The 22,994-nt window shown below is 42.3% G+C and overlaps 1 protein-coding gene and 2 long non-coding RNA genes across 3 annotated transcripts; 2 read left to right on the forward strand and 1 right to left on the reverse strand.

Moving 5' to 3' along the window:
* The first annotated feature begins 159 nt into the window (after positions 1 to 159).
* On the forward strand, positions 160 to 11,527 carry LOC131723333 (uncharacterized). Its single transcript, XR_009320240.1, has 3 exons — positions 160 to 981; positions 3,706 to 3,838; positions 11,396 to 11,527. It is a non-coding gene; the product is annotated as an uncharacterized LOC131723333 (long non-coding RNA).
* Positions 3,677 to 20,785, reverse strand: LOC117398325 (myosin-7). Its single transcript, XM_033997320.3, has 39 exons — positions 20,502 to 20,785; positions 18,736 to 18,775; positions 16,953 to 17,161; positions 16,506 to 16,649; positions 16,274 to 16,430; positions 16,159 to 16,186; positions 15,925 to 16,024; positions 15,725 to 15,817; positions 15,169 to 15,232; positions 14,952 to 15,050; positions 13,997 to 14,100; positions 13,210 to 13,348; positions 12,631 to 12,749; positions 12,183 to 12,332; positions 11,831 to 12,001; positions 11,393 to 11,702; positions 11,109 to 11,185; positions 10,820 to 11,025; positions 10,611 to 10,734; positions 10,376 to 10,512; positions 10,030 to 10,285; positions 9,635 to 9,877; positions 9,367 to 9,543; positions 9,041 to 9,186; positions 8,861 to 8,951; positions 8,377 to 8,766; positions 8,140 to 8,266; positions 7,874 to 7,992; positions 7,585 to 7,781; positions 7,101 to 7,284; positions 6,814 to 6,979; positions 6,588 to 6,712; positions 6,139 to 6,447; positions 5,759 to 5,962; positions 5,368 to 5,664; positions 5,177 to 5,281; positions 4,994 to 5,089; positions 4,753 to 4,887; positions 3,677 to 3,811 (listed from the first exon to the last, which is right to left on the reverse strand). Exons 3-39 carry the CDS (start codon positions 17,151 to 17,153, stop codon positions 3,791 to 3,793), a joined length of 5,811 nt encoding a protein of 1,936 aa, XP_033853211.3. The 5' UTR covers positions 17,154 to 17,161; positions 18,736 to 18,775; positions 20,502 to 20,785; the 3' UTR covers positions 3,677 to 3,790.
* On the forward strand, positions 20,786 to 21,156 carry LOC117398328 (uncharacterized). Its single transcript, XR_004543902.3, has 2 exons — positions 20,786 to 20,918; positions 21,082 to 21,156. It is a non-coding gene; the product is annotated as an uncharacterized LOC117398328 (long non-coding RNA).
* The last annotated feature ends 1,838 nt before the right edge of the window (positions 21,157 to 22,994 follow it).

Here is a 22,994-nt window from a genome sequence, read left to right on the forward strand (position 1 = left end):
TTTAAAAACAAATATTTATTTATATATTAACGTGTTATATATATATATATATATATATATATATATATATATATATATATATATATATATATATATAGGTGCCTGGTAATTTTAGTAAATAACAAAAAAAAAAAAAAGATGGTAAATAAAGAAAACACCGGATTTAATTGACAAATTCCGGTCCTTTGTTCCACGGTGTATTTTTTTTTTAAATTATTTTATTTTACTTTATTTTTTTTGTAATGTTTGGAATAACACCAGGGCCGAATAATACAGTATATTCATAATTTCATAATTTTATATTCATAAACTTCGGTTTAAAAAGGCGGGCTGGTGCTACAGCCAAGGAAAGAGTATGTTAATGGCCGTAACTAGCTATGAGCTATGATGCTCATGTAAAAATTCTGGTAAAGTACAAAACACTCCTTAATTTTCTCTGTTGGCTTGCCATGGGCAGCAGTGTGGAGTAGTGGTTAGGGCTCTGGACTCTTGACCAGAGGGTTGTGGGTTCAATCCCCAGTGGGGGACACTGCTGTTGTACCCTTGAGCAAGGTACTTTACCTAGATTGCTCCAGTAAAAACCCAACTGTATAAATGGGTAATTGTATGTAAAAAAATAATGTGATAGCTGTATAATGTGAAATAATGTATAATGTGATATCTTGTAACAATTGTAAGTCGCCCTGGATAAGGGCGTCTGCTAAGAAATAAATAATAATAATAACATAGATTTGGAGACTGAATAGTAAATACCAAGCAGTCATATAAATACAGCCAGCTATAGCCTGAAAAAGTTTGATCTGGGTAGAATGTCAGCTGTGGTTACGACTCTGGGTACGTTTAGGAAATATTAAAATCTATCTAAATTACAGATTATGAAACATAGCCCTGTCCCCATTTCTGCAGGCATGTTACAATGAAGAATTCTTGTGCCACACCCCACTGCTAAAAGAGAGCGCCACAGAGTGGAGGAGCTGAGAGGTAAGATACATGATCCTCTGGCCAGTAACCTGGGATATCCACCACTTCTGCCTGTGCCTCTTTTTTTTTTTTTTTTTTTTTTTTTTTTAATTTAGTCGTCGCCAATTATTTTTACCCCAGTTTTCACCCCAGTTTAGCATGCCCAATTATTATCTGTATCCCCGGCTCACCGCTCGCAACCCCCCCCCGCCGACTCAGGAAACGGAGGCTGAAACACGCGTCCTCCGAAACGTGCTCCTTCCAAGCCGTCATTTTTCGCACTGCAGATCCACAGCAATGCTACCAGACCTATAGTGCCGGAGGACAACACAGATCTGGCGGCTCCGCTGCAGAGCCACAGGCGCCCTATCGGCCACAGGGGTCGCTGATGCGCGGTGAGCCGTGGATTCCCCTGCCGACCTAAGCCCTCCCTACCCGGGCAGCGCTCAGCCAATTGTGCGCCACCCCCTAGGAACTCTCGGTCACGGTCAGCTGTGACATAGCCTGGATTCGAACCAGCGATCTCCAGGCTATAGGGCACATCCTGCGAGGAGCGCCTTTACTGGATGCGCCACTCGGGAGCCCTCCTGCCTGTGCCTCTTAACATGTAACGACAGTTTCAAGCAAAAGCATGGAAGTAAAATAATAAATGTCATGATTAAGTTGAAATAAAATTGACCACAAAGGTTCCGTTGCTGCTGCCCTGGTTGATGGACGATGGCCTACCTTCAGCCATGAACTCACAAAGGGAATGGGATCAGATCTCTCTAGTGGGGGTCTGTTAACATCCACAAACAGGTGGGAAAGCCAGGCTTTGTACCGGAAGTCAACTAAGATAAATTGAGTTGCTTTCATTTCGACATGATGTAAAACAAACACCTCCAGATAATGCCTAAACGATAAAGCATGTCATTTTCTAAAGCTTCTGGGTTACAGGTATATCATTTAACAGTGCAGACTTTCTGCTAGGTTGCTTTCAGGCAGCGTGTTCTAAACAGCTGATACTTATAACACTTCCATTGCTCTCCCAACTGGCTCCAACATTGATAACTCCGACTGAATGCAGAGGCAATACAGAGACCCCTAGATTATGAATTCTGACCCTTAAAAGGGGTCTGTAGTCTCTAATGAGGGAGTTTTAGCCCCCAAAGCCCCCTCATATTTCGAGCTCTGACTTCGCCACTCTTTTCTAAAAAGCATGTTTGTTTGGTTTAAACGGTATAGTACCGGAATACAGTCTTTTCTGCCATGCTCAGAGCCCCTGACAATCCAATTGTGATCTTGTTTAGGCTATTCTTTTATATTAAAGGTATTGAGAAAGACTTCTTGTCAAAACGTTTGTAACAGAATATTACTTATTTTATTTTAGTACTATAGTATGTAATTTCTTGTTAGCGTCTTTTAGTATTTTTAAATGTACCGTTATTGAGTGTTTTTACAGTTATCGATGTAATAAGGGACAAGGCAGATTGCTGTGTCCTGGTGCAACGTGGACTATTAATATACAGCTGTGGCCAAAAGATTTGCATCACCTAGAATTTTAGGATTGAGACATCATTTAACAAAAAAAAGCAACTATATGAACATAATTTAGATCTTTTTATTAATCAAAGAGAAACTCCTAAATGATATCACAAATTTAAAAAGTCTACTGGAAGCCATATTAGTAGTACAGTGGTATATTTCATGTTAGATTTTGAAATCTGGAAAGTATCTGGAAAACTACAAAGCGGTGTGTAATTCAATATGTTAACAAGGTAACATTATTAAGCAGGTTTCATTCGACTTTATGAAGCAAAATGTGTTAATTCTAGAGGGTGATGCAAAACTTTTGGCCACAGCTGTACACAGATGTATTGTATATGACTAGAGATTAACACTGTTGATTGGGACTGTCAATGGAAATTAGCCTACTGACTCATGCAAGTGACACTTATAAGAGCATAAGAACATAAGAAAGTTTACAAACGAGAGGAGGCCATTCGGCCCATCTTGCTCGTTTGGTTGTTAGTAGCTTATTGATCCCAGAATCTCATCAAGCAGCTTCTTGAAGGATCCCAGGGTGTCAGCTTCAACAACATTACTGGGGAGTTGGTTCCAGACCCAAATTCTCTGTGTAAAAAAGTGCCTCCTATTTTCTGTTCTGTTCTGAATGGTCCTGGTCCCCTGGGTCGACATTGTCAATACCTTTTAGAATTGTTATAATTGTATGTGTCCCTGATAAATAAATACAATAAACAAGACTTGTTGGTTAACTGTTGCCTTGTGTTCTGAGTGTGAATTATGTAGGTTCACAAGTTCTGGTCTTCAGAGATTGTTTTGGAATTGCAGGCGGTCCCTGGCCATTCCCTCAACCCTGGCCTTTGACGGTGACTTTGGGGCATTTCTCTTTCATGTACACTTTTTTTTATTATTCCTGGTCCACTGTGTGATTGATTGACCAGTTCACACTTAGTTCTGGTCTCTTGTTATGCCTCCTAACAGACTGTTAATCCTCTGGACATGAACACGTTGAACAGGGTCACTGAAGGTTAACGAGGGGCAGTGTTTGCTTTTCATTTTTCACGCTGAGGGAACCATTTCAAGAAGCAGCAGAGTGCTCCACTAATACACTAGTTATACTGACTACAATGAGAACAGAACTTCAGTTACTGACCTCCCTGACATGGAGCCTGCAGTCTTTTTTTTTTCAACACACACCACAGGAGCATCACTGTTCATTTTCAAATGCTTTTATTTCTACAGAATGTACAGGAAGGGAAGAGAAACGGCAGAAGGGACACTAAACCACAGCAGACAATAGTTTTTCAGAAAGTTCCGTCTGAGAGCTTCACTCTTCATCCAGCCCTTTCTGGAAGGGGAAGAGAGAGACAGACTGGTGAGTAGCAGCTCTATGATCAACATGGGTTTATTTCAGTTCCACACGTTTTAGTGGTGCTTTAGTGGAGCCCCACAGCCCTGGAAATGGGGCGAGTTAGTTTTTTTTTTTTAAAGTGACTCAAAACCCCTCAAATAGTCTTTCTTTCTGTCTTGTGAAGGAAGTGAGTTAGTAAAATGCCCACCGTTGCTCCGTGAATCAATGCTTTGTCTGTGAGAATGTTTAGCAAAATACTGACAAGCACTGCAGTGCTGTTAGCCACAATACACTATCTAAAATCTGATAAGTTATCACAGTTAAATAATGGTGAGTTCTGCAGGTAATGCATTAAGTTCTTATGGTGATATATGTACTTACCCTTTTGAGATTTGTTTTTAAACTATAGCTCCATTTCCTATACGAAGTTCTGATGCATGCCACCAAAAAGTGCTTTCTTCCGACAGCAGGAGTGATGTCTCGTTTACATTGCCTCCTTTCTTTACCACAATTCATATTGACCGCAGCGTAGCAGTTAAAAAATACTTTGTATTCACCGTTCTGTCTCTACAAATACAGCAATCTAGAAAAACAACTTCTTAAAGTTAAACTTTCAAGTTGCCGATTTGTATTTGTTGATGTATTTGTTAATTTATTTTTGCTGCTTGTAACACAAAGCAACACAAACACATGGCAGCACGCATCAGGACACCACAGAGGAAACGGGGGCTGCTACATTTGGTAATCATCAATGCCTTTCAAGAAGCATATACAGCAGTAGCAGTTAGACAGTTTTGATAAAGTAATGAAGCAATAACATGAAAACAACAAGTGTCTAAGATACAAGTTCCTATCTAGATTTAAAAACAGGCAAGGCCAAGTACTGTCAGGGAAATACAAAAATGACAGGTGAGCGGGGGGAGGGTGAAAGCACTCACCTTGCCCCCGATGTCACGGGTCTTGGCACGGAGCTTGTTGACCTGAGATTCGGCGATATCAGCCCTCTCCTCAGCCTCGTCCAGCTCATGCTGCAGCTTCCGGAACTTGCCCAGGTTAGTGTTGGCATTCTCCTCCTGACAGTGACACACAAGAGCAAAGTCAATGGTTCATCTGTAATACTGGGCTGAATGGAAAGTGCTTGAACACTCGGATGAGAAGAGAATGTAGAGAGTTACTTACAGCCTCCTCGGCAGTTCTCTTGTACGACTTCACCTTCATCTGCAGCTTGTCCACCAGGTCCTGCAGGCGGGCCATATTCTTACGGTCCTCCTCAGTCTGAAACAAACGAGTCAATAATCACACCTCAGTCATTCGCAAGGGCATTCACAGTATCAATTGCATTGCAGAACAGAATGGAGATACCTGGTAGGTCAGCTCTTTGATGCGTCTCTCATATTTCTTGACTCCCTTCACAGCATCGCTGCTCTTCCTCTGCTCCCCTTCCAGCTCATTCTCCAACTCCCGCACCTGAAATCGTAATGACAGAAAGGTGTCAGGTCCTGATGGTTAGCTATGATTCAATAAATCGAGACGTGTAACTGTCAGCCACTTACGCGGGCCTCAAGCTTTTGCAGCTGCTTCTTGCCGCCCTTCATGGCGATTTGCTCGGCCTCGTCCAGACGGTGCTGCAGGTCCTTGATGGTCTGCTCCATGTTCTTCTTCATGCGCTCCAGGTGAGCGCTGGTGTCCTGCTCCTTCTTCAGCTCCTCTGCCATCATGGCAGCATCAGTGATGGCCTTCTTGGCTTTCTCCTCAGCGTTCCTGCACTCCTGCACAGCTTCCTCCACCTCTGTCTGCAGCTGGGACGTGTCGCTCTCCAGCTTCTTCTTCTGGTTAATCAGGCTGGTGTTCTGCAGAGAGAGTGAGAGAGACCCAGGTTACAGAGAACTGACTGGGGAATCAGGCTTGTATTCCATAGTCATCTCTGCTCCAGTGCTGTCGTACCTGTGAGTGCAGCAGTTGAACCCTCTCACTGATGTCCAGGAGCTCCTGTTCAGCCAGCTTGCGGGCTCTCTCTGTCTGCTCCAACACCACCCTCAGCTCCTCCAGCTCAGCCAGCAGGAGATTGTTGCGTCTCTCCACTATGGCAATGTTCTCCTTCAGGTCATCATTGGCACGCAGGGAGTCATCCAGTTGGAGCTGAGCATCCTGGAGGCCAAAGAGGACAAAACAAGATCAAGCATTCTGAATTAAAATAGTCACAAAGGGGCAAGATAAGTGATAAAACCAGACATCTTTGTGAGGAAGACTGAATTCATCTTCACAGCAAGCCAAGGCTATCAGAGAGGAGCTTATTGTTTATCAAAACAAAAGAGCAGCGTTACCTTCAGGTTGGCGTGGACGCTCTTGAGCTGCTTCTGTGACTCTGCAGCCATCCTGTTGGCCTGGCTCAGCTGGATCTCCATCTCATTGAGGTCTCCCTCCATCTTCTTCTTCAGCCTGAGGGCCTCGTTCCTGCTGCGGGTCTCTGACTCCAGCGAGGTCTGCAGGGATTCAACCACTCTCTGGTAGTTCCTCTTGGCCTGATCCATCTCCTCGTCCTTCTCAGCCAGCTTGCGCTCAATCTCAGCCTTCACCTGGTTAAACTCCAGCTGAGCTCTCAGGATCTTCCCTTCCTCATGCTCCAGGGAGGCCTGTCGAGACAATAAGTTCTTTAGGATACACTCTGATACAAAGCTTCCTATCTTAATATCTATTGATCTGCACCTTTTTTTGGTACATCTTGCCTGTGTTTCTTCCTCCTAGAATCCCAGTATCTGTATCTCTCACTCACCTCAGCCTCCTCCAGAGCAGACTGTATTTCAGACTTCTCCTGCTCCAGCTGCTTCCTAGCCTTCTCCAGCTCATGGATGGTCTTGCCTCCCTCACCGAGTTGCTCAGTCAGGTCAGAGATTTCCTCTGGGTAAATAAGAACATTCCTTCAGTACAATGGCTTCTCTAAAAGGGTTCAGAATTAGAAACACAGCTAACACAAGAATTGTGTGAGTTTGGATCCCCACCTTGCAGGTTCTTGTTCTCCCTCTTCAGAGTCTCCAGATTGTCCAGAGACTCCTCATAAGCGTTCTTCAGCTTGAAGAGTTCAGTGCTCAGGGACCTGGCCTCCTTCTGGGAGCCCTCCAGCTCACTCTGCGACTCTTCAAACTTCTGCTTCCACTCGTTCAGGACCTGGCATGGGCACGGTGAGAACAAGTCATTACAATCACATTGTAAAAAAGGGTTTCAAAATACAGCAGCCACCCATAACTAAACCTAATGCATTTTCTTCATCAAAACCCCCAAATCTCACCTTGTCAAAGTTCCTCTGCTTCTTGTCCAGAGCAGAGGCTGCTGCGTTGGACCTCTCCAGATCCACCATGAGATCTTCAATCTCGTTCTGCAGCCTGTGTTTGGTCTTCTCCAGGGAGGAGCATTTAGCATTCACAGCCTCGACGGCTTCCTCTGCATCCTGCAGCCTCTGAGCCAGCTTCTTCCTGGGAGATGGAGAAGAAGGGACAGCTTTCAAGACTGCAGTCCTATCAGGGTCGCTAATTAACTGTGTAGCAGTCTTACACCAGAGCTTTATATATAAATTTCACTCTATGTTCTCAGAGTTGCACAGTATGCAAACAGACAAACTTTTTGTTCGTCTTATATTGTAATTAAAACATGACGCAAACAAAAAGCTTATCTGTCTGAAGAAAAGTTATTTTTACTGTCACCTGGAGTTCTGTAACTCTTGCTCATATTCTAGAACTAACTTAGCTGTAGATAATATGTTTAGTTGCCCATACTTTGCCTCCTCAAGCTCCTCAGTTCTCTGGATGGCGTCGGTCTCATATTTGGTTCTCCACTGTGCCACCTCTGAGTTAGCCTTGGAGAGACTGCGCTGGAGCTCAGCCTTGGCCTCCTGCTCCTCCTCATACTGCTCCCTCAGGAGGTCTGAGTCATGGCGGGCAGACTGCACTGCATGTCCAAGTGCGTTCTTTGCCTGGGGAGACATCAAACAAACAGTTTACTGTATAGAAACCTGGCTTTCAGACACCCTGTTTAATCAGAAGACAGTATTTGATGCTGCTTTACCTTTACTTCCTCTTCCAGTTGTCTCTTGAGGTCGTCAATCTGCTGAGTGTAGGACTGCTTGCCTCTGGTCAGCTGAGAGACAAGAGATTCCTTCTCTTCAAGACGTCTAGCAAGCTCACCTAACAAGACAAAACCGAAGATGTGTCTTAGAACTCTGACCACATGAAAAACATTCTGATAATAAAGTATTTTCTACATCTCTTTCTTGGAGATTGACCATAATATTACTTCCTCAAAATAACAATGTTGTTGTATGCAACTCTTACCATTCTCAGTCTGCAACTTAGCTTTCTGTGTTGTAAAGTCATTGATAGTGCGTTGACCTTCTTCAGCCTTGGTCCTGTATTCATTCATCTGATCTTCCAGAGTCCTGCACATCTTTTCCAAGTTAGCCTGCATGTGAGGTTTAGATACATATTAAATGGAAACTGACATGATCTCCAACAATCAATATGTGATCCTGGTGACCCATCCTGCACACTGCATAGAATTGTATTTCCTACCTTGGCTTTAGCGACATGCTCCATATTGGAGACCACATCGTCCAGCTCCAGTTTGAACTCGCTCTTTTCCTTCTCTAGTTTCTGCTTGACTCTCTGCAGGTTGTCAATCTGCTCCCCAAGCTCAGCCACGCTATCGGCATGTTTCTTGCGGAGAGTGGAGGATGTGGCTTCATGCTGCAGGGTGGCCTCTTCAAGGTCTCGCCGCAGCTTGAGGAACTCAGCCTCCCTCTTCTTGTTCATCTCGATCTGGGCTGAGGTGGCCCCGCCCGCCTCCTCCAGCCTCTCACTGAGCTCCTCCAGCTCTCGGGACAAGTCTGCCCGCTGCTTCTCCACCTTGGCACGGGCAGCTCTCTCTGCCTCCAGCTCCTCCTCTAACTCCTCAATGCGGGCCTGGGGGAGGGGCACATGAGACCGTGACACAGGGATGAGTAGGGAAGGAATACAGAGTGCATGCAGTTAAGTCAAAAGATGGGCTTTAAATTACCTGAAGCTCCTTCAGTTTCTTCTGGTACTGGGCTGACAGTGCCTGCTCATCCTCAATTTTACTGGTGAGCTGGTTAATCTCAAAGTCTTTCCTGCAAGAAAATGTCAACAGTGTGGTTATATCACATTCCTGCCATCCTTTATCTGTATACAACACACCATGGCTATATCTTTGACTTACTTCTTCAGCCGCTCATCCAGTTGCTGCTTATCATTCTCCAGGTCCATTATGCTCTCCTGGGTCAACTTCAAGTCTCCTTCCAGCTTCCTCTTGGCTCTTTCAAGGTCCATCCGCACCTTCTTTTCTTGCTCCAATGAGCCTTCAAGCTGGTAGAGATAAAAAAATTAGCTTGTTAAAAAAAGGGTTATTCAATCTCCAAGTCTCTTTATACTTGGACAGTTCCATAACTTTCTATTTTATTCATCTACACACTAGCCTTGCAAAGCACAATCCTGCTATTTGAGTGGCTGTGTGGGACATATCTGATGACTCCCAGAGTGACTCACATCGTCGACCTGCTGCTCCAGCTTGGCTTTGGCCTTGGTCAGGGTGTTCACTTTGTCCTCCTCATTCTGCAGGTCGTCCAGGGTTTGCTGGTGAGCCTCCTGCAAAGCCTTCTTCTCCTTGGTCAGCCTGGCGATGATATCATCCAGAGCCGCCATTTCCTCAGTCAGGTTCTTCACCTGTTAATCAGAGAGAAGAGACTCAGCACCCAGAGCCCTCACAAAGAGGAGTTTCACAGACAGACAGATAGACAGACAGACAGACACTGACCTTGTTCTCAGTGGCGTGCTTCTCCTTCTCCACTTTGGCCAGGGTGAGTTCCAGATCATCAATATCCTTCTTCAGCTCAGAGCACTCGTCCTCCAGCTTCCTCTTCTTGGCCGTCAGCTCACCATTCATCTCCTCCTCATCCTCCAGCCTCTCTGTCAGCTCTTTGGTTTTCGCCTCCAGTTGAATCTTGTTTTTGATCAGCTGGTCACACCTCTCCTCTGAATCACAAAGATTGTCTTGTTCCTGGAGAGCAAACAGTAGAGTAATTCTAATTACCTCCTAGGATTTAACCTTTTGGCCATAATTCCACCTTAGTGATGTACAGCATTTATGTCCAGGCAAGGCAAGCAAGGTTATTTTGTAACACAGAAGGAGCTCAGAAATGTTTCACTCACCGTCTGGACTTGCAGCTGCAGGTCGTTCTTCTCTTGGAGAAGAGAGACCATTTTCTCTTCCAGCTCCTTTCTGCGGGCCTCAGACTTGGCGTAAGCCTCCTTGAGTTTCAGGAACTCATCCTTCATGTTGGCCATCTCTTTCTCATTCTCTGCGCTCTTCAGCAGGGGCTTGATCTTGAAGAAGAGCTTCATCCAGGGCCAGTTCTTCACACCCATAAAGGCACGGACGTTCCACTGGATTACCAGCAGAGCGTCTCTGCAGAAGTAAAGCAACAGTAACATTAGCAAAAAAATAGAATTGTTTAGGAATTATTTGTATAAGGTTTGAAGAGACAGCCATCCTTACCTGCGCTCAACCATCTTCTGGTACTCAATTCTTGAGAGAAGACCGCGAGACTGGGCTTGGATTCGGGTGATGATGCGAGCCAAGCGCTCATCTCTCATCTCTTCCAGCTGACCCAGGAGACCAGCCTTGAAGAACACCTGGCACCAAAACAAAAGGGAGCTCCTTAATACTCCAGGCACTTGTGCTTGTTTTAAATCACGCAAAAGCATTCAGTATGGAAAGGTTTCAACCTTACCTTTGTGTGTCCAAATCTGTACTGGGTGTGATCAATTTCCAGGGATCCCAGCAGTTTCTCAGATCCCTTCTTGCTGTCTATAAACTGGCCCTCTGGGATGGCAGAAGGGTTCAGGATACGGTATCTGTGAAGGGACACAGGGACTCAGTTGGGTTTCTACCAAGCGCTACTAGGGGAATTGTAACAAGGGCACTGCTTGAGAGATGTACCTCTGTTTGAAGTCTCCGTACAGGATCCTGTTGGGGAAGCCCTTCCTGCAGATTCTGATGCCTTCCAGCACACCGTTACAGCGGAGCTGGTGCATCACCAGAGGGTTTTCCATCGCACCCGGAGTCTTGGTCTCATTAGGGATGATGCAGCGCACAAAGTGAGGATGTGTTGACCTCAGGTTGGTCATCAGCTTGTTCAGATTTTCCTGGGGATGAAAAGACAAAGATTGAGGGCTTTCCGTTGTCAACAATCTTTCCTAAAAATCTTTTCCCCTTTTCATTCACTCACCCTGTGGAGAGCAGACACAGTCTGGAAGGAAGATCCCTTCTTCTTTGTCCCCTTCTTTTTATCCCCCTCTTGCATTGCTAAACAGAAAAAAATAAGGTTATGTTGAACCCCTGAATGGAATAGGATGTCTTAAGTAAACACATATATTAAATAGCAATTGTACCATGATGTTGTTCAACCTCAATGGGGGTGAAAGAGAGTGACCTGTCTGTAAGGAAATGTGTTTTCAACCATCTTATGTGACATGTGTGCTATTGTAATTATCAATCTTTGTCTTTTCTTACCAGACTCAGCTCCAGCATAGTTGGCAAAGAGGGTGGCGAGAAGCTTGAGGGCAGACTTCTGGTAGAGCCCGACCACAGTCTCATTCAGAGGGTCCTTGTTCTTCATCAGCCAGTTTATGATGTTGTAATCTACAATGCCAGCATAGTGGCCCAAGGCAAAGTGAGCCTCTGGCTTTCCTTTGACGATCCTGGGCTTTTGGAAGTTTGCGGATTTGCCCAGATGGTTGTCGTACAGCTTGGCTTTGAAGGTCATGTCACTGGCCTTGGGGAACATGCACTCCTCTTCAAGGATGGACATGATACCCATTGGCTGATTTGAAAAGAAATGTCCAGGTGAGTAAGCAAATGTCACATACATACACACATAAATACCAACATACAATTATATAGTTGATCCACACAAAATAAAATGGAAAGTTTTTCTAAAGCGCTCCCCACCTTCTCAATGAGGTCGATGCAGGCCTGCAGGTCCATGCCAAAGTCAATGAACACCCACTCGATGCCCTCCTTCTTATATTCCTCCTGCTCCAGCACAAACATGTGGTGGTTGAAGAACTGCTGCAGCTTCTCGTTGGTGAAGTTGATGCACAGCTGCTCAAAGCTGTTGAACTGCAAAGAGATCAATGCTCTTCGTTAGACAAAAGGCAAATCATTTTACTGGATTTCTGAACACCCTGGTATGCTTTTTCCATTCTCTTCTCGTGACACTTAGATTAACGGCAACATCATGCAAGTTACCAGCACTTGCTAAATGGGGGAAATGAAAAAAAGAAAGGAGATACAAACTCACATCAAAAATCTCAAAGCCAGCAATGTCCAGCACACCAATGAAGTACTGGCGAGCCTGCCTGGTCTCTAAGGTCTGGTTGATTCTCACCACCATCCAGTTGAACATTTTCTCATACACTGACTTGGCCAGTGCACCAACGGAGTAGTTCACCTGCGAGGAAAAACGAATAACAAATAAATATTGTGCCATACCCCCACCCCCCCTTCCCCAAAACACTGGTAATTTGTATTAATGACCATTCGTAAAAAAAAAAAACGGGAGGTTAGGCCCTCCAGTGGTGTTGACTGATAGAAAGTGTTGGATGACACTCCTCCAGTTTGACTAAAGAGGTTTACCACAAATGAAAGACAAGGTGCCTCCTTTTAAGACCATTTGTATCAAATGAGCCATTAAAATGTTTCACTTTCGCTTTTTGATTCAGTAATAAGTGAGACCTGGGGGTACTCACCTGTTGCACAGTTTGTCCCTTGGTGACCCACTCATTCCCTACTTTGACTCTGGGGTGACACAGTGCTTTCAGGAGGTCAGCAGAGTTCAGCCCCATCAGGTAGGCAGCCTTGTCAGCCTCTGCCGAAAAGAGTTAAAATAAACATTTCTTGAGCAAACCTCAAGGGAAAACCTCCAAGGGTTTAAGAATCCTAAGGCTCAATGAGAAAGGAGATGTACTTTCTTGCGCTCCCTTATAAAAATGTACAACAGTAAATTTGCACGAAATCTTTCCAATGCACATACTATGCATTTACTAAGCGTTTTTTTTTACTATGCTCTACCGTATGGCTCTGCGCTTTGTAATGCTTCACCGTACTTTCAGGATGCTATTGTACGCTTTGCAATTTTTTTTATTACTACTACAGTAATCTTTTATAAGTCTGGTTCATTCTTCATACAAAATTATACGCCGGCAACCAGTTAGCCAAACTGGAACGCTTGGAAGTGTGAACCAGCTACAAGGGGCGGGCTGCCCACACGCAGCACAGGCTGCAGATTGGGGTTCAATGGACCATTTCAAGCAGAGAGTAAGAAACACCTTCAGTGCCATCTTGCTCTGCCTGCTCCTCTCTCTGCTTCATCTTGAACTTCATGTTGCCGAAGTGCATGATCGCGCCGGTCAGCTTGTACACAGAGTTCTTCTCGTCCTGAGTGAAGCCAAGCACGTCAAAGGCATTCTGTGTGTGTGAGAGAGAGAGAAGAGAGGTCAGAGACAGACTGTATTCCCAGCCAGCAGCGATGTACAGCTGGGGCCAAAATTTTTGCATCACCTAGAATATTAGGATTGAGACATGATTTTAAAAAAATGTATTAAAAAATAAACATATGACCATAATTTAGATCTTGTTTTGTAACATTGTGTAATCAAAGAAAACTACAAAATGAAATCACAAAAAAAGTCTACCGGAAGCCAATAATAGTAGTATAGTAGTATTTCATGTTAGATTTCGAAATGTCACATTGTTTGTCAGTTTTTGTAGTGAAGTATATGGGAAAACTACAAAGCGGTATGCGGTATGCAATTCAATATGCAATTCAGCGCAGCAGTGTGGAGTAGAGGTTAGGGGCTCTGGACTCTTGACCGGAGGGTCGTGGGTTCAATCCCAGGTTGAGGACAGTGCTGATAATGCAAGATACTTTATCTAGATTGCTCCAGTAAAAACCCAACTGCATCAATGGGGAATTGTATGTAAAAAATAATGTGATATCTTGTAACAATTGTAAGTCGACCTGGATAAGGGCGTCTGCTAAGAAATAAATAATGTAATGTAATATGTTACAGTAACATTATTGCTATATACTGATTTAGGGAGGGTTGCACTCACATCAGTGGCCATCAGCTCATCAGCATCGTCGATGGAGGCCACAGTAGTCTCTCCTTGGGAGATGAAAGCATAGTCGTAGGGGTTGTTGGTGATCAGCAGCATTTCTGTTGGCAGAATGAGTCACAGTCAATGGACTTAGGTTGTTGCTTGCACTGTGATGTAAAGTCTAGATGAGTTGCGTATATCTGTCTGTTTTGTTGCACGTATCTGCCTATTGTGTGTTTCAAAATGACATTGACTTTCGCAGTTATGACAACAGATGTTACAGTAAAGCTGTGACACTTGGCAGGTAGCACCCTTAGAGTAGGGGTATGGTTGGCACCTAAATTGCATTATTCAGGAGTGCCCGTCGTAAGAAGTGACCAGTTATTGCAACAGATATCGCAGTGAAAACAGACTGCTTAGTAGAGCTATGAAATTTTTCCGGTAGTACAGCTTTGACCAAAAGTTTTGCATCATCACCCTCTATATAGAATTAACTAATTTTGCTACACAAAGTCCAATGAAACCTACTGAATATTGAATTACACACTGCCACTTTGTAGTTTTTGTAGTTTTCCATAACACGAAATACTACTATTGTGGCTTCCAGTAGACTTTTTTTTGGAGAAATAATTTTGTAGTTTTTTTTTTGATTACATGATGTTAAATAAAAGATCTAAATAATGTTTATATATATATATATATATATATATATATATATATATATATATATATATATATATATATATTATTATTATTATTATTATTTTTTTTTTTTATTATTATTATGGCTCGATCCTAAAATTCTAGGTGATGCAAAATGCTTGTCCATAGCTGTACCCTTAGAAGATAAGAAACAGAATGGTATGGTTGGCACCTAGGTTGCATAATTTCAGGGCACCATCATAGAATTTCTACAGGCGCTCAATGCGAGCACAACAGCACTAGATTAGTGTTGGCTGGCCTCACTTACCCAGCAGCTCTGGCTTCTTGTTGGACAGGATCTGGTAGAAGATGTGATAGTCTCTCTCAGCCTTGAGCTGAAAGACCACACGAGACTTCTCCAGGAGGTCTGGGGTGGGGGCGGGGATAGAAAAGAGTAACATATCGTGCATCACGGTCATGTTTTCAATATGTAATCACCACCAAAAATCAAATACAAATGATACAGCTGATTCTAAATGCCTTACAGGTCTCAATGTCTGCTGACGCCAGTTTCCCAGAAGTGCCAAAGTGGATTCGGATGAATTTACCCTAAAAAGAGAAAAGGATTAAAATAATGATTTAGACCAGGGGTGTCAAACTCCAGTCCTTGAGGGCCGCAGGGTCTTGTGGTTTTCATTCCAACTTAAGCTCTCAATTAACATAATTGATCTAATTGTTTCTTGAATTTGACATATTTAATATTTTTCAAGGTCTTTTACAGTTAATGGTTTTAAAAATGCACTTGATTCAAGGTACACTACATATGAAACATTTTGAGGCCTGAAGAGAAGTGTTAAATGTGTCCAGTTAATCAAGTAATTAGACCAATTAAGTAATTGAGAGCTCGGGTGGAACGAAAGCCAGAAGACACTGCGGCCCTCCAGAAACTGAGTTTGACACCCCTGATTTAGACTCTGGCCCCATAGGGGATAAATCTCTGGGCAATATAATTTACAGAGACTTAACTCAAAACCTCACCTACCCCGCTGGCTTAGTTACAATTAGTCCTTAGACGATAGCAGTAAAGAAATAAATACTCACAAAACGTGATGAGTTGTCATTCCTCAAGGTCTTGGCGTTACCGAAAGCCTCCAATGCTGGGTTGGCCTGGATGATTTGATCCTCCAGGGTCCCCTGTGATTGAACACAAACAGACTTCAGTAACGGCCACGAAGTTCAATCCCATAGACCCCTTTTCTTGTACCGACACCCCCCAAACACACACTCAGACTCTGACACACCTTGGAAGGGGTGACTGCATCTTTCTTGACTGCAGCAATGCTGGCAAAATACTGGATGACTCTCTTGGTGTTCACAGTCTTCCCAGCACCGGATTCTCCACTGTGGGCACAGTAACAAGCAGGGTGAGTGTTTCACATTCCTAGTTCATCTCTCTTACACTAATGAGAACTTAAACTCTTCCCTTCAAATATTTCACATATAAGAACATTAAAATAAATCTCAGATTGACTTACGTAATCAGGATAGACTGGTTTTCTCTGTCTGAAAGAGACAAAATAATGATTGATATTATTATACAAGGTAATATTTTGAATGATATAGCATTTATTTTGTGTGTGTGTGTCTTACCTGTCAGCATGTACTGATAGGCGTTGTCAGAGATGGAGAAGATGTGAGGGGGAGCCTCAGACCTCTTCTTGCCTCGATATGCATTGACCACATCTGCATTGTACACAGGCAGCCATTTGTAGGGGTTCACTGTCACACAGAACAGCCCAGAGTAGGTCTGAAAGGGAGAGTCAACACTCAGTATCTGTCAGTCTATCAGAGGGTTTAGGGTTTGAGGTCACTCTGTACTCACGTAGATCATCCAGGCTGCGTAACGCTCTTTGAGGTTATACAGCACAGCGGGCTCGTGCAGGAAGGTGAGCATGGCCATGTCCTCAATTTTATCGAACTTAGGCGGGTTCTGTTGCAGAACCAGAGTGTCCTTCACTGTCACAGTCTGCAAAATAAATTAAATAAATTAAAAAATGTGACATTTCGAAATCTAACAGGAAATACTGTACTACCATTCTGACTTCCTGTAGACTTGTGCAATATATATTTTTATTGTCTTTGATGACAGTGTTAAATAAAAGATCTAAATTATGTTCATATATATATATATATATATATATCTTTTTTGTCTTTAATAATGTCTCAATCCTAAAATTCTAGGTGATGCAAAAACATTTTGGCCAGAGCTGCAAGTGACATAACCACTCAATATTCGCACCCCGGGCTTGACAAACTCCATAGTGTTTACCTTGCCATGGTAGGTCTCAGCGGTGACTTTGTCACCGTCGCGGCTGCTGATCGTGGCTTTGACAAACTCCTCCACGGTATCGGGTACGAAGCACTCCTTCTTCATGTCGAAGGGCTTGGTCTGCGCCTCCAGACGCTCCTTATCGGACTTCCGCAAGTAAGGGGCGGCGGGCCCGAACACTGCCATCTCAGCGTCACCCATCGCTGCTTCTGTAGAAAGACAGGCCAGCGCTGTCAATACGGTATCCACTTCAGTTGCATAAAACATTTTTATTGTTACTTTTCCTTATATTTTAAGGATTTTCACAAAAAGAAGCATAAGTACATTTAAAGGGTTTTATTTTATTGTGTTACATCTTCCCATGTGTTGCTACAACTGTTTACGGAAGGTGTGTGTATTGTTTTATTTATTTTTTAAACATTTTGACCACTTTTGGCTTCCCATGTACCCGCATGATGGCTTCCCATGTACCCGCATGGACCTCTCAGAACTACATTTCCCATCATCCTCCTGCTCACTGGTAAATTCATCTCAGTTACATATGTGTAGCAACACATGGGAACATGTAACACAATAAAATTAAAAGGTCCTTATGTATCCTTTAAGTCAATGACCTATATACGGGAACCCAGTGTCAGTATTTGGCTTAGGATCAGTGGCATGTTGAGTTTAACTAAAGTTCCCCCTTAGGTAGAGTTTTCCTAAAAGAAAGCAACATATCCTTAAAAAAATGTAGAGAGAAAGTTACTGGACCAGGTTCACTGGACCTCCAGTGCAGCGTTTTATAAAAGGAGAAACGCAATTGTCATGTAACATAACTCATAAGGCAGTCCAGATCTGCAGGAAAACATGCAAAAAAAAAAAAAAAAGAAACATGGAAATTTTAAGTAGAGCATCTTATGCTTTTAGTATTTGTATTAATAATGGCTTGCAAAGATGTAAGTCAAGTAAACAAAATCTTATCAAACAATGTAAGGGTTCAGCACTTCCAATGTAATATAGCAAGCGTTTTTTGTCAGCAAAATCTTTACAAACTCAAACTGTCAAACGAAAAGATCACATCACAATGAGACTTCTTATTGGGCCACATCTCCAGTCTTTAATTAAAACACCTACTCCTTTTGATGGAGACAAAAAACCTGTTAATTGAACTAGAAGCGAACACACTAAGTCATATATTTCAGGTCACTTGAGCAGTCTGTTTATGGTAGTCACGATGTAACGATGTAGCTGCAGAATATGACAAATCTGTAAAAGACAGCGAAATCCGCTACTTCCGAGGAATCCCGTTACCTGCGGATTTGGACTGCCTCTACTGATAAATAAAGCGTGAGAACCATAAGCTAAATTGTCATCCATTAGAAACATATAAAACAAATTCAAATAAGTTAAAGGTAGCTCACTGGACAGCTTTGTATAAAATCATAACCTGTTAATATATTTTTTTATTTTATACAGAAAATAATAAGTGGAATGAAACCTGCTGAATAATGTTACCCAGGTAATTAGTAAGTGAGGGGTCTGAGTGAGGAGTTATGGGCAATACAATCCTCACCCCTAGTCTTGCAGGAAAGCATTTGTTGTTTCCATAATTTGTGTCGGTACTGTACGTTTTTTTACAAAACAATACATTAAAAAAAACATGAACAAGGAGGTTATAATAAAGCCATATCTGTAATGCTTCCATTTAATATGCTGTGATAACCTTTTTGTTTCTGCAGAACTACAGTAAGCACGATGGATTTTAAATCTGATCAAGCTGCTCTGTTAGTGGATACCTTACCTAAAGAGTTTCCAGAGGATAAAGTGGCTTCTTATAAGGCCTGGAGAGCAAGGAAAACAGGCTGGGGGTTAGATCATTATAATCCAACTAAAATCACATTTTATTAATATAGCAAACACCTTTCGTACAAAAAAAATATATCTTAAAGACCAAGCAAAGACAATCACAATGAAATACGTTTGTATCAGGATCCCAAAGAGAGAGAAAACCGCCAACAATCTGCCAGCAATCAGACCGCTGAATTAAAAACGAATCTAATAAAGAATATGCTGACAACTGCAATTTAAAAAAGAATTACAAAAATGTTTTAATTGTAAAAAAAAAAAAAAAAGTTTGTATCAATAAAACAATAAAAACTGTTTAGACAAAACATTTTATAAAATTAAAAAAAAAAAAAAAAAAATCAGTTTCGATTGTAAAATAGGAACACTAATTAGATAGAAAATGTCTTAGCTTCCGGGACAGAAGAAGGCAGAGGTTTTCAAAATTTAGCAGCTTTACAAGTATTCATAGAACATAAGAACATAAGAAAGTTTACAAATGAGAGGAGGCCCCATTCAGCCCATCTTGCTTGTTTGGTTGTTAATGGCTTATTGATCCCAGAATCTCATCAAGCAGCTTCTTGAAGGATCCCAGGGTGTCAGCTTCAACAACATTACCGGGGAGTTGGTTCCAGACCCTCACAATTCTCTGTGTAAAAAAAGTGCCTCCTGTTTTCTGTTCTGAATGCCCCTTATTTAATCTCCATTTGTGACCCCTGGTCCTTGTTTCTTTTTTCAGGTCGAAAAAGTCCCTAGGGTCGACATTGTCAATACCTTTTAGGATTTTGAATACTTGAAGCAGATCGTCTTCTTTGTTCAAGACTGAATAGATTAAATTATTTAGCCTGTCTGCATACGACATGCCTTTTAAACCCGGGATAATTCTGGTTGCTCTTCTTTGCGCTCTTTCTAGAGCAGCAATATCCTTTTTGTAACGAGGTGACCAGAACTGAAAACAATATTCTAGATAAGATCTTACTAATGCATTGTACAGTTTTAACAGTACTTCCCTTGATTTAAATTCAACACTTCTCACAATATATCCGAGCATCTTGTTGGCCTTTTTTATAGCTTCCCCACATTGTCTAGATGAAGACATTTCTGAGTCAACATAAACGCCTAGGTCTTTTTCCTAGATTCCTTCTTCAATTTCAGTATCTCCCATACGATATTTATAACACCATCCACACACTCAGAGACGCTATTGTCTGCTCCCAGAGCCAGATAACACAAAAATTAGACTAACCTTACCCTAGGTACCTTACATAGTTTAACTAGCTTTTAAACAGTTTAACAGAAACACAGATGTAGAGTGCCTGTAAAGTCACATACACTCACAATTACTCTATACTACATAGTAAACAGCCAAAGTCACGCTATCCCAAACTGTTGCACACTGCAGAGCAATGCTAAATCTCAACTCTACTGTAAAAAAAAAAAGGGTACGCACAGAATATTGCGTAAACAGTAATGCGTCACGCCACAAATGTAACGTAAACATGAATTGCGAAGTGCCAGAGACACAAAATGCACCGATCTCCTGCACTCTAATCTGCTAAACTCACACTGGATAAAGGCATCTGCCATATAAATAAATAATAACAATAATAATAACAGTAGACCCTCACACAGAGACAGAAACAGCCAGACAGTAGATCAAAGCCCCAGAGACAGACACATATGCTGGACACTCACAGTGACACACATCAAGCAGCAATACCATACCTGAGTGACCCAAAAGTAATGTATGCAGGACATTCGGCGACGTGGTCTTCTTTATACTTGCCTCACACCCTCCAAAAAAGGAAAAGCGCGACAGGAGCGAGAATAATAGCCCGTCCAGAAACAATCAGCTGCTCTCTCTCTGATTGTTGTTTTGGCACAGGCCTCAAGGACAAAGGGGTTTTAAATCTACAAAACAAATAACACAACAAAAACCAAAAATGCTTTTGTGTTTCCAAAATATTTGCCTGGCAATCCTCTGATTCCGGGCCAGTGCACACAATAGAGCCAGGAATCCAGGATGGCTGAGTGGTGACTCATCCCTTGCAAGGGGGACAAGGTCAGAGGCTGACAGCTGTGGCTGCTTCCCTTCAAGATAGCAAGGCAGCCTCTGGACACCTCCGCACAGGATATGTTCAGGTATTTAATTTTTGACTGTTAAAATGCCTTACGGGTAGTTTGAAGAATGAATGGATTGCAGAAGTTTGAGAGGAATCAAAATGAAGTGCTTTGCAGAATCATTTTAACGTTTAAAAAACCCATAACGCCGCTTTCTCTCTCTCTCTCTCTCTCTCTCTCTCAGCTAGCTTTCAATACTAGAAAATTGTTTCTGTGTCGTACATGACTGTTATAGTTGGCAATAAACAAATGAACTGTACTTCTGAGTCCTTTATTTATTAATAGGGTTTTGGGGTTGGGGTTGGGGTTGGGGTTGGAGGGAGGTTCCAAAACCCACCACACACAGAGTTCTGGGGATGTGCTTTTTTGGTTGTAGCAGTCTTGTGGAAGATTGGCATAGGTTCTCAAAGCTCTTTACTCCAGAACGTCAATAGCACAACGTTTTCAGATTGTGAAAATTCACCTAATAAAGTTACCGAATCAGAAACAAACAACTCTGGCATTCTTTACTGGGGAGCGTCACATTGGCTCTGGTGCTCCTGCAGGTTAGGGAGACAAAACCAACAGGGACTGTTTCTCCTCATCGCGCTGCAGCGATCCCTACTGGCCAGGGGAGCTCAGAGCGGACACCTGCAGGGCTTGGCCTCCAGGGGGCGGTAGCTCGCTGACATCCGCTCTGGAGTCCCTGGGTGTGGAAGAGGAAGCTGGCTCGTGGGATTGGAGGACGCCCGCTGAACCTTCGGCTCTCCCGAGCAGCTGTGCCGGGGGGAATCGCTCCAGTGAGGTGACACAATTGGTGAGAAAATCAGGGAGAACATAATTGATCACCGAATAAAAATAAAAAATAACAAGTCAGGCATTGAATTTAGAGAATTGGGAGTAGCAATTGTTTCTTACTGGTTTTAGAATAGTGAATTGGTGTTTGTATTTTCCTTACGCTAATGGTGATTTTTAGTAAATATCTTTTAAGACTGCAGCATTGTCTTTCCTGGTGTCTCAAAAAACTCTCTTAAAAAAAATTACAATATGTTCAAAATTCAGAGGCTAGAATTTTAACAAAAAACAAATTCACTGATCATATTACTCCAGTCTTAGCCACGCTCCAGTCTTAGCCACGAGTTCAGAGTAAAATTTAAAATCCTATTGCTGACTTTTAAGGCTCTGTATGGGTTAGCACCAAGCTATATCTGCGAGCTTCTGGTACCATATACCCCAATGCACAGTCTGCGACCCTAGGATTCCGGTCTACTCAAGGTACCAATAACTAAGTGGCGATCTTTCAAGGACAGAGCCTTTTCATGTCGAGCCCCAAGGCTGTGGAACAGCCTCCCGGAGGTCATAAGGGATAGTGACTGTAACCACTTTGAAATCTAAGTTGAAAACACATTTTTATTCAACAGCTTTTATTGTATGAACAAATTGTTATGTTTTATTGTTTTTTTTTATTGTTCAGCGCTTTGAGATGCACATGAAAGGCGCTATATTAAGTAAAGATGATTATTATTATTATTATTATTATTATTATTATTATTGTTATTATTATTATTATTATTATTATTATTATTATTATTATTTCCTGAGCTAAAAGTCCATGGGAAGCAGTTTTGCGTTCCCCTACTGCTAAAAGTACCTTTGAGTGGAAGGATTGTCAGTGACACACAGAAAGCAACACCGTGGATTCCTGCAGTAAAGAGACTCAAACAAGACTGCAGATGAAGATCATTCAACATAATGAAGATCATTGGAATAATGTTAAAAGCTAATATCCCTTTGTGAACAAACTCCTGTTTGCAAACCTACAGCCTTCACAGGTGGCACTTTTGCATGCTGTGATGAGAATCGGTTCATACAGATTTCAGAATTTATATTCCCTTGAGAAATTAAATGAAATTTTAGGATTGAGACCTAATTTACAACTATACACACACATAATTTAGATATTTTATTTAACATCAAAGAAACTACAAAAAGCTCTCAAAACAGCTCTTCTCTCGGTACAAACTCTGCCCCCTGGTAGATGTAGAAGTAACACATTAGCTTTATTCTTACAGAGTGTTGCAGGGATGGGGCAGGTTAAGTGCAACTGTACTTGAAGAC

Source organism: Acipenser ruthenus, chromosome 54 (genome assembly GCF_902713425.1).
Source record: "Acipenser ruthenus chromosome 54, fAciRut3.2 maternal haplotype, whole genome shotgun sequence".
NCBI lineage: Eukaryota > Metazoa > Chordata > Actinopteri > Acipenseriformes > Acipenseridae > Acipenser > Acipenser ruthenus.